Raw genomic sequence first — 12,449 nt, forward strand, 5'->3', positions numbered from 1 at the left:
TTACATTTATTTGACCATATACAATTAACATTTTTTCTTATAAGATTATGCACAAAGGAAAAAGTCATTCATATTTCTCATGGCGCGTCTGCAAATAATTCACGACAAGAGAACACAAGCGTTGAAGGCATCAAGCTATATGCTTTCGTGTCAATACAATCCATGCTCTATTCGCAAGGACTGTAACCATGGATCACGGTCATAAAACTGTTGGTACAATGTCATGTTAGCTACAGCCTATATCCATAGTGTACCGTGTCCCAAACGTATAAACCGTAGTGGAGGATGAAACGCACAATCCGGCATGGTACACTCATATGTATTATTGGCTCCAAGCAAACACCGTTTTGCCCTTATTTTATACCCCCAACCCATGTTAAATTTTATGGAAGCAAATAGTACCCGTGGCAGCAACCGGCGACACCATACCCCCGTTTCCATAAAACTCTGTGTTAACCATTAATGTTGTTTCTTATGATTTTAACACAAAGAACGTAACTTGTTAAATAAATAATGACCTTTCCATTTATATATTTAACCTCAGTACGTGCATCAGGGCTAGGAACGTCGTTTGAGTAATAAGTTGCGGCATAGTCAGTCATACATATACATATTTACGGACACAGGAAGAACAGGGACAAAACGCAAGAGGGCGATAGAAAAATAAATAATACCTATATAGGATTTCTCCACGGTTACAGCTCATGCGTTTAGAGCATCAACTGCTATATAGTAAGGCTGTATAATACATATGAATGTACCATGCTTGTTCCTGCTTTTCATCCTCAGCTACAGTCCATGCGTTCGGGATCTGGTACACTATGGATATAGGCTGTAGCTAACATGAGAACGTACCAACAGTTTCATGACCGTAATCGACGGTTACAGTCCTTGCAAACGAAGCATAGATTGCATTGGTACAAAAGCGTATAGCTTGATCCCTTCAACGCTAGTGTCCTCTTGTCGTGAATTATTTGCACATGCACCATGAGAAATATGCATAACTTTTTTTTCTGTATGTAAGGATTTTAATGTAATTTTCTATAAGTTACTGACTTGGGAATGCAATTCAAGTAGAAATTCAGTTTACCTAAAAATTTTCTGATTTGTAATTTTGTTTAGGCGCATGAGTATCATTAATTGCTATCAAGTTTTTATTCATCAGTTTCATGCTATTGTTTGGTATTATATATCCAAAGTATTTCATTTTGTTGTGGGTGAAAATACATTTTCCTGCGTTTCGTTATAGACCATGTTCTCGTAAAACTTGCAGGGTCTTGTGTGCATGTTTCAAATGATCTATATAGTTTTTTTGAAAACATTAAAAATATGATCTACGTAATTCATAAAAAAGGAGTATTGATTATTGTTTATAATAATGTTTGAGAAAAATTCGTTAAAACATAGCCGGATCTTATTTCAAGCTAAAAGGTAAACATTTTTATTGTCATTGACCATGATAAGTCACAAAAGCTATTTTATGTTGATCTTTATCTCTTTAAAGAATACACCAAAAAGCTGAATTTATGTCAAACTTTAAAAAGTAAATACACCTTGGTACACGTTTTACAAGATCATCAATTCTAGGGAACGTTTGTCCTCCAGCAAGAATAATTCCATTTTATTTACAATATTCCATACGCAATCGTAATCTTTTACCATCTTTTATTCTGTAAACTGAAGTTACTGGCGAGTCGTACGGACTATGTGACTCTTCCACGAATTCTGCATTTTATAGTTTGTTTGTGTTTCTTTTTTTTTTTTCTTTTTGTTTGGAGAAAAGCATTTCTACGACTAATTTGATATGTATTTGTTTTTAGTTAGTTTTATTGTTGCTTTAAAATTTTTCACCGTACTTATATCAAATTTTTGTCTGGCAAATATTAAATCATGTTTTGTTAAAAGATCATTCGAATTATTACTTACACTCTAATTTTTAAGCGTTTTTTCACCCTGTGATTGATTTTTATGTTTACATTTGCAGTAGTTGAATTGAAACTCTGAACAATTTCTAAATTTTCATTTTAACATAAACAAAACTTTATAATACAATCCAAGCCAATCTAAAAATTATCTTAACAAATCGCTTTAAATAATTATAAATGAAATTTGTTTTTTTCTATTAAGGATTTCTAAATGTACCGTTCATACTCTATACGCATCGAACAGCCCATTCAATGTTTGTATCATTTCGATCGTGCTTATTTTTTTTGTTGATTGTAATATACGAAATTCGAAGTTCACTAATGATACATTGTTTCCAAAATCATATAGCGCAATGGCCCTATTATTTTTAATTAGAACATTTAATTGATGTAAGTGGATATTTACACTTTTGACTCTGTTAATTTTATAACAGCTGTATTTGTTCTATTCTTACGTGAATTCTCTGGGTAAAATCTATTTGCGTATTAAACTTTCTCGCAAATTTTACATAGTGCGGGCGTTTGTTTCTGTTGATTCATATCTGACTTGGATTTTTTCGCATTAAAGTTTGTGTTTACTGCTGGTTCGAGTACAGACGTGAGGTTCTTAATCTTTATTTAAACTTTTTTATTCAAATACGATCTAATAAACTTCAGGAAAGTGCGAAGAATAAAACTCATTCGGAAATTTATGCTGAGCTCTGAATCTACATCAATTAGGAGACTTTTCTTTCCCAAAAAAAAATTCCTCGGAAAAACCACCCAACCTGCAGAAAGAGTCAGCTTTTGAAATTTGATGCAATGATGTTTTATCGAATGTATCTAGAAAAGATTCCACCTCATAACTCTAAGGTTTTATCAGAGCACCAGTTTTAAATAAAAATTTAAACCAATCTAATGCAGGTTTCTCCAAACATACTTTTTACTCTTATGGAAACCGCGTTTCTTTTATGTTTAATCTTTGGCAATTAAAAATAAACAAACGAAACGATATTTGCGTTTTAGTTTTGTCTTTAAATTCTTTGAGTATCATATTATTCACGATAAATTTGATTAGATTATCATGAGTAAGAGGTAATGGATTGCTGTTGGTAGGGTTTGGAGGATTATCGTCCGCCTCTTAATACTAACCCTCAAATACGACATAACTTTTTTAAGCCGAGTATCACTTTCTTAACTTTCCTGTCAACGTAATTGCAGTTCTTCATATCTTTCTTTTTTTATTCAGACTCTTTACTGCTCTTACAATCTTGGACAGTTTCACCAGCTCTGAGTGTTTAGCGATTTGCTGATTATCTGAATGAAAAAAAACTCTCTTTTTGTCCCAAAATTTGTTTTTGCTTTTACCACTATTGTTTTACTGGCCTGAGCTTTGGATGATAAAAAGAATTTCGCTTTAACTTCATCCACTATAATCTTTTATTTGTAAGTTTCAAGTTTTCTTTCAACTTGAATCTTCTGATAGTTACAAAATGTATTGAATAAGTAAAAAATCTCACAAAAGTTAATGCAGAAAAACAAAGTGTGATTTAAATAACAATAATAATTGTGAATAACAATAAGCAATATTTAATCTAAAAAAATTTTCTAATTTTGATTCCTGGAATCAACAATTATGTTGCTTTAGGTACTAGAAGCTTATAATAACAACTCCATATTATAATACATTTAGTGCGACTATCTGGAGCGCTTGTAGCTAACTGACTAGAATACGTGTGCAAAGTGAGGCAATAGTGGTGATGGTGGTTTGGCTATGCTTTATCTTAAGGACTCGTATGAGTTATGAGTCATACCAAGGGCTAAGTTTTTGTGTGTCAGATAAAATAAACTTACTTACATATACTGTATGTATGCATTTACATACGTGTTAACATATATACTTACAAAAACGTATGTAAAAATATGTAAACCTACTTATGTATGTTGATCATTTTACGAGAAATGGCATATTCTTTGTGCTGGAATGAACAAACACTAGAAATGGATTTCTAATAGCTAAAAATTTTTTTGTATTGTTAGTGACCAAAATAAGATACAAACTTTTTGAGTTCTGCTGCATCTGCCCAAAATTAATTTTTATGATGACCGTTATTTATTATTTTTACTACGGTAACAGATTTATTCAATTAATTTTTACGAAAATGTTGCAAACTACTGATTTGGCAAATATTTTGTGTATTTTTTTTTTTTTTTTTATATTTATCCTTATAATTAGTGCAACTTTCATTTGACATGACATTAAACGACAAAACTCTCTTAAATAACACAAATGTATTTGTATTATATAGTTAAAAAAAACAAGTTAATACATGTCCCAACTTTTTTTCAGGGAATAATGGGCTTTTACAAGGGCATTGTTGCTTCATACTTCGGAATTAGTGAAACAGTGGTACACTTTGTCATCTACGAGGCAATTAAAACGTGGTTAATCACACACCGTACCAGCATGACCACAATAGATGCCAGCTCTAAATCATCGCGCGATTTTCTTGAATTCATGGCCGCTGGTGCCCTTTCTAAAACCATTGCTTCGTGCGTTGCCTATCCACATGGTAATTATTTTGATTTTTCTGTACGTCAACAGTTGCAAAATATAACAGTTTATTTGTAGAAAATTATCTTTTTTTTTGTTGTATGAACTGCCAACTACGCTGGTTCTTATCTTTACTTTTTATTCAAGAGCATCTATAAATTTTATGAAAAAAAAAACGTTTAAAATTAAGTTTTACTAATAAGGTAAAGTACCCTGTATTCGGACAAAAGTGTGTTCGGACCTATATCCGGACAGCAGCGATAATTACATAATTTTTTTACAATTTCTAAATGAAAAAATTTATTTGTAATCTACAGTATCGAATTAATTTAGGATAGTTAAAACATACGTTGAATTAATTTGATAATTCATTAAAAGAAATGTTTTTTCTTGCAAATCGAGGTTTTTTGTGTTTTGCTGCTGTCCGAAAATTAGATACTACGGTTCAAACTGTACCCCATATTCAGACACACATAATCCAGCAATTCACTTGCTCACAAGTGCAAAGAAATGGTTATACTATGTAGTAAAATACAATAATAATTTGTTTTTTGCATTTGTTTAACAAATTAAAGCCATTAAAGTAAAATACAACTGTATATAAAGATCTGCCATAACCTCATTTTCTCAATGTTCACGACTGTCCGGATTATGGTCCCTACGTCGTAACGAGACCTATATTCGGACTATTTATAAATGCATTGTCCGAATATAGGGGCTTCGAGACTGAATCTTTATGATTATTTTAAACAATGATCACACGGTCACAAAGAACTTTTTTTTTTTAAGTGACAGAAAAATTACTTTATTATATATATGTCAACCGCCTATTTCGCAAAAACAGCTAATTTCTTTGTGAATTTAGAAACAGTGGATTACCTCAAATGATGTGTCCAAATAGAGGGTACTTTACCTTAGACCATCAAGTAAAAATCTAAGGCACTCAAATTCGATGACAAAGCAGAACACAACGATTTTAAATGCTTTAATATTGTTGAAAAAATTGCACAATTCAATGAGAAATCAATGGTGTTATAAAGTATATTCAGCCTTTTTTTTAAATAAACTGTCGAGAACTGCTAAGAAAACCGTAAATGTATATAGCATAATGTGTATCGGTCCACTTCTATTTTTCATCAACAAAACATCGTACTAACTGTAAAAGGAAAACGTATATGTTGCGTTTAATACCGCGTTATGAACTTAATTTTACTATGTACTAAAATTCTTGTACATTCGTTTTATACATGTCTATTTTATTAGAATGAATCATTGATTCTTAATATTTTAATTTTAGTTAGTTTCCGGAAGATACATAAATAGAGTTTTATTGATTTTTAATTGCACTTTTCCTTGACAATTACGAACATCTTCGTACTTCATATGAAAGTGCAACTTTTTTGCTCGTTTTACCTTGTAGGTGCCATACCTAGGTATACACGCACTGTTATTTTAAGGATATACAGTAGTCAATGTTGAAAGTTCAAACTGTGGATTTTTACCCGTACTATTAACTTGATATTTAAACATTTTAAGCTATTTTGCAATTATTAAAACTTCTCAGCATCTTAACAATTTTCACGAAAAACATAACAAACTTCTGTGTAGTCAATATAATTTGATTATCAATCCACTCTATGATAGGACAGCTGAAACCATATAGAGAAGGGAAACAGATTCTTAAGTATACAACAATTGCCACGCTTCTCAAAGTCCTTAATTTCTATCAGGCTCTCTGTCATAATAAAGACTAAACTGACTACTAATATATGTATACGTTTCTAACTGTGTAGACATATGTAACGTTGGCACGACGTTTTGTTTTGGTTTGCGCTTAGTAACTCACGATGTACACAGGGTGCGTAGGTGAGACGTGGGCCTAAGGAATTGTCAAAAGTACGTAGCAAAATATTTAAACAAGAAGTCGCAGTCACCTCCGTCGACTCGAGCGAAAGGGTACAAATACCTTTGAGTAGGGATCAAGTTTTTCACCGTTTGGAGTGGCTGTTGTGCTGACCAATAGTGCGCACTCAAGAATCATGTTCAAATAGTCGCGACGCGCCTAGAACTTATTACTACTGCCTAGAATGCTGGTGAACACTCTAGTAGAAAAACGTAGGGTGTGTCGTTTCGCGATCTGGAGGCTATTACTACCATCCCGAGTAGTGTCTCATGCTCTAAAGATTACACACAGTGCAAGGTATGTCTTAATTCACGACCGATCTAGAGGCTACCACTACCGTCTCTAATGGTTGGTGTATGGCCTAAAAGTTACATCTACATTAGAAAATAGAAAAGCTAAAAAGCTAGTAATGCTCAAACAAACTAACTGTTATTCTGAATCTGAAGGTTGTACATGCAAAGAACCAGTTGGGAGATGTCCAAATCAAAAAAAGAAGCCACACTCGTGAAGGACCGTATGGTAGCAGAGACGGACTGTAACTACCTAGTCGACTGTTCGAGAGTAAAAGTAAGAACTGTCGTTTATCGGAGCCTCCAAGTTATTTTATAAGGAGTAGCGGACCTTGGTTACACGCTCGTTCGAAAATGATGCAGGAAAGCTTGCTGGTAGAAAATCTTAGAGTAAAAACAGTACCTGAAAATCAAATTGGCTACAGCTGCTTTAGTTCATCCACTTTAAAATTGGCACTTTCTACATCCAGCTTGTAATATGAATAGTAAGATAAAATATTACTAATATTTACTAATCCTAGGCACCGTTTGTTTATTCAGTCAACCTTACTGCAAAAAAGTGGTAAAAATCTCTTAACATTTGGATTAAATGTTTAGTTGAATGAATGGTCCATGCGTTGTGGTAATAGTATTAATAATAATTGTAATAGTAGCAATGTAAAGGTAGTATTGCCACTTACAGTTGCTAGATTTACCGTAGGTAACGTATGTGTATATACGTATGTACATGTATACACTAGTGAAGCTCCGCCCCCCACGCTGAACGCCCCAACCCCCTACTACTCTAACTTGGATGAAAAGTTTATCATTTTAATTATGAATTAGAAACATGTGTGAAATTGGAGTTGATGGTTTTTAAAACTAAGGATTTCAGATTAATGACCTTAAAAAATATGCAACTAAATTTTCCGTTTTATCCCGCTGACCCTAACACTTTTTTCGAGAATTGAACCAGTGATTTTCTGAACACTAGCTAAGTACCTTATCCACTTTGCTACAAGCGACTTCTATTAAAGATTAACCTTTTTCTTCTTTTTCTAGTAGGATTTGTAACTAATCTCTAGTTTTCATATTTATTTACTGTTTATTAATTAATTAGGTTTAATTAATAATCATACTTATTAATGAATTATAAATTTAAGTAGCTGTTCTTTTATTACGCATAACTAACTTGCTATGTTCAAAATAAAGAAATAAATGTTTTATATGTTACCTGATCCCTGAGCGTTAATGTGTTTTAAATGACTTAAAAATGAACAATTAATCTTAAAACCAAATTCAATTTTTTAGTACTTTAATTTTTGTACTACAAATCTTAAAAAATGGAATACTATGATAAAATTAGTATATTGGAATTTCTTATAAATGATTTCTTTTAAGTGCATATAAAGCTATTATATTAACATTGAATTTTGGAAAAATCTTTTAAATAATTATAGATGTTAAAGGTATTTAAATAATGTTTAGAAAGAAATGATTTTTGTAAAAAAATTTCATTATAAAGTAAAAATAAATCATGAAATCTTTATTATCTTTGTAAATATATTTAACAAATCCTAGCCCTTTCACGGTTTTAGATATACTGCTAACAAGGACCCCTTTGTTCGTTACTCTTCTAACTTTTAAGAGAAGCTCACCCTTTTTAGTCATAGTGACTTCTTTGACTGTGATGTCAGCCCCTTTTTGCGTGAACTTTGCCCTCATCTTTTTCAGGATTTTAGCAAAGCTCTACCCTTCCACGATTTTACTGAGAACTTGCTTATCCTTTTTCTTATCATTATCTTGTTTGTCATTGATTTTCATTTCAAGTATAAGCTCTTGGTTTTCGTTGGTCTTTTTCCTTTTTTTTGAAAAAAAATTTTGGATTTTCTTGGGAGCTTCTAGGTTCCTGTTCCGTTTGCTTGCCAGCAACGTTTTTTTATGAATCTGGGTTAAATAAAGCGTGTGATTCTCTCTCTTTTTTCCGATTAGTACATCTTTCTCGTTGGATTATTACTGGCTTACTCTAAGAAAACTTGCCATCTTTTTTCTTCTTTCTTTATGGCTAAACTTGTACATTAAACTTAACGCCACTTTCTTACCTTCTTTTATTAATATCACTGTTTTCGTGTACGTTTTTGTTGCTGCTGCCACCATGTTTTTAATCCTTATTTCAAGTTCTGTTAATGCTAGGCCTTCTTTGTCTGCTTGATAGTAGGCTCTGATCTTAAGTTGCTGGTATATTCCAGATCCGTCTCGGTGTTGTTGCTGAATAAGTTGACAGCACTGACGTTGCTCGCTGCACTTCCTGTGCTTAGCAGCCTGTCTTGTCCATGGATGGACGAAAATGTGACACCCTTCTGTGAGTGTTTTTTGTACGAAGCTGTCTCCTTTCTTTTATGCTGAACGCTTTTGTGGCTTCTTCCAAAATTCGCAAGGCTAACACAAGTCACCCTGGCCTTTACCTTTTAAATTAACCCTGAAAGGTTACCTCCTGGGGTATAACATTTTTATTAGCGTCAACTATTTTTCGATTCATTTGGAAACCTGCTCTAGATTTTTTAACGAGATTTTATCTGAGGTATTTTGCTCCACGAGAACTTTTCTATTTTGTTCTTACTTCCCGCTGGCACAAGCAACAACTAGCCTAAAGATTTTTATTATTATTTTCATTGTTGTCCCTATTGTAGCTATAATGTTTTTATTATTATTAATATTTTCTACTTTTGTAATTGTTGTTACTAAAATTATTTTTATCATTATTTTTATCACTACTATTATTATTTTCATTATTATTAATTATTATTATTGGAAATTCAAAGTGATCAGTGATCCGTTGGGGGCGAAATGTAAGAAAATAAATAAATACAAGTAAAGTGTATTTGAATTTTCTGCGTTGATTTATTGATGCGCAACGTTTCGCTGACAATGTGCGTAAAATTAAAAACACACAATGAGTGATCTGAAAGGCTCAAACACAAAAATACAATAAATTTTTTGTAAATTGTTACCGCAGGTACGCGAGAATTCGTAAGTTTGGTTGACTTACTCGTCACCTGTCGTGCTGTCGACTGACAATAAATTACAACCACAAGCGCTGGCTGTGCTGTGTGTTTTTAATTTTAATTTTATGCAAATCACAAATGCAACAAAACATTTTTGGAAATTCTTGAATAATAAGATCAATGTTTCTTTAAATGAATTTTGCGCAGGAGTGTCATTGGTTTTGAATTCAACTTTTTTTCAATTTAACAAAAAATTTTACAAACAAGTTTTCGGCTCTCCAATGGGCAGTCCCTGTAGTCCAGTAATGTGTGATCTCGTAATGCGTTTACTTGAAATTTCATGTTAAGATAAGTTATGTTTTGATGTTCCATTGTACGTACGGTATGTGGATGATATCCTCATATGCGTGCCTACTAAATATATCTACTATACCAAAAACATTTTTAATAGCTATTGTCCTGAATTACAATTCACTGTTGAGACATGTAACAATAACAACAGCATCAGTTTCTTAGATTTGGAGATTATTATTCAAAAAAATAATACAGTACTAACTAATTGGTACCAAAAACCCACACACTCAGGCCGATACTTGAATTTTCTTTCCCACCATCCAATACAACATAAAATAGGCATCATTTACACACTAGTAGACTTTTCTATTAAATTAGCAGACACACAATTTCATAATTATAATTTAAAATTGATTAATAAATTTTTATTAGCTAACAACTATCCTCAAAGATTTATTGACAAATTTGTGAATAAAAGATTAAATACCTTGAAAAACATGAATACGATTGACAATAGCAACAGAAATAAAAATAATTATAAATTAATCTTATCATTACCGTATATTCCCCACTTGCATAGTCATATTAAATATTATTGTAAGAAGCTTCACATTGGTCTTATATACAGTTTAAACAATAAATTAAAATCGATCTTTTCACTTGGAAAAGATGTAACTGAGCCACTCGATAAAAAAAATGTTGTTTACCACATACCATGTGCGAATTGCAACTGCTGTCATGTTGGTCAAACATCGAGAGCTATAAAGTTAAGAATGACAGAACACAAAAGAGACATCGAGAAAAAAAAGAATACATCGGTACTATCACAACATAGCATTGAATTTACACATAATTTTACTTTTGATAATATTAAAATTTTAGACATAGAACAAAATTACAAAAAGCGCCTTTTTTCCGAAATGCTAAATATACATTACTTTAATAATAATATTAACAGACAACAAGATACAGAAAAATTAAAAGATTGTTATAGGTCTCTCGTTATGTCAATTAAGAAAGGTGACTAACTTTATATACATGATTCGAGGACCCCTTTCATTCATAGTATTAAGAAAACATGAACTGTTTATGTGCGTCTCAAGGAACTGCTTGCGATTCTTATTTGATTGTATTACGTGCGTGTACTATGTCATTTGTGTATGTGCAGGGTATAAAAGCAACTTAGCTTGAAACTCTGACTACATTACGATTTTACATCCCTTTCGTAAGAGTCAGAGGTATGTTATACATGTAACTTAATTTGCGTTTATTATATTTCTTTTAAATTTGTATTGCAAAGAATTTTATTACTCATAGATTTTTGTACCTGATGAGGGCCGGGACGTTGTCCAAACGGCCGAAACGTCGTTTTGTTTTTTAATAAATTCAAAATTTGACAGTACCACCATTGGACGTTGTTTTTAATTATTATTATTGTTATTATTATCATTATTATTATTATTATTATTATTATTATTATTACTGTTATCACCAAAACACATTGTCATCATTATTTTAATAATCATTATTACTACTTCTATTGTCATAAGGATCTACATTATTTCTATCACTATCACGTAGTTTTATCACTTTTCTCACAAATTTGTTAGAAAAAACATCACTAAGTATTAGTATAAGTCACTTCGAATGAAAAAAACGTTATTAAAAGTGTCAATAATGTAAACTAAATAATGTTTGTAAATAACCAATGAGATGTTTGTCGACAATTTTTATTGTTCTCTAAAATTTTTGTACCAAGTTACTACATGGCTACTTTCGGTAAGTTTTTTTACTTTTTGATATACTTTTTTTCCTAAAAGTTGTTTTTGATACGTTTAGGAAGTTACTACTGATTATAATAAGCACATTTAATGTGAATAATTAACAATTTTAATATTCTTTATTGCGTATGTCCACATGAAATATCATACACAATTTTGACAGCAACTTGTAAAAAATGTAAAATTACTGTGGTTGCAATTACTATGTAATTATTGTACCACAACTGTACTCGTGTCAATCAAGAGTAATTAGGTTAAGCTCTGGTTGGTCGTTTGCATCCCCAAGCTGACTTGTTCTTCTTGAATGCAAGAGTATGAAAACTCCTTGCACATAATAATATTCTTGCACATAAAATGCTTTAAGTACAATGGAATTCTGATCATCAAAAGTATTTCTTCATTTTTTAATACAAAGAACAGGCTACATTAGAGCTATGGGCTCGTGTTTATTTAGAAAATTTTTACAGTGTACAGTTTTGTAAAGTTTGGAATCGAAACTCTATTTTTTTTATTTGTTACATCCCGAGATCATACAGACGAATCATATCATAAGTAAAAATGCAATTTTTGCGTCAAATTCATACAAGAAGTATTAGGTATATACACAAGTTCATATGTCAATTGAAGATTATTCGTTACTCATAATGTGGCACACTAAGAGACCAACGAATAGTACTAAAATAAAACGGCTTAGGCCATACTTAAAACAAGTTTGGTCATAACAAAACATAATCCCAAA

The 12,449-nt window shown here is 31.7% G+C and overlaps 1 protein-coding gene across 6 annotated transcripts in view; it reads left to right on the plus strand.

The window, feature by feature from the left end:
- Rim2 (replication in mitochondria 2) overlaps positions 1–12,449 on the plus strand; it is a 430,077-nt gene that overhangs the window by 364,499 nt on the left and 53,129 nt on the right. For all 6 annotated transcript variants that reach the window (XM_089595618.1, XM_089595619.1, XM_089595617.1 and 3 more), the window contains one exon: positions 4,255–4,477. In XM_089595618.1, coding sequence (XP_089451744.1) covers positions 4,255–4,477 — 223 coding nt within the window. The remainder of the gene's footprint in view (positions 1–4,254; positions 4,478–12,449) is intronic.

This window comes from Copidosoma floridanum, unplaced genomic scaffold, assembly GCF_036245765.1.
Source record: "Copidosoma floridanum isolate Cflo_tuat_1 unplaced genomic scaffold, Cflo_Japanese_pri ptg000026l, whole genome shotgun sequence".
Taxonomy (NCBI): Eukaryota; Metazoa; Arthropoda; class Insecta; order Hymenoptera; family Encyrtidae; genus Copidosoma; species Copidosoma floridanum.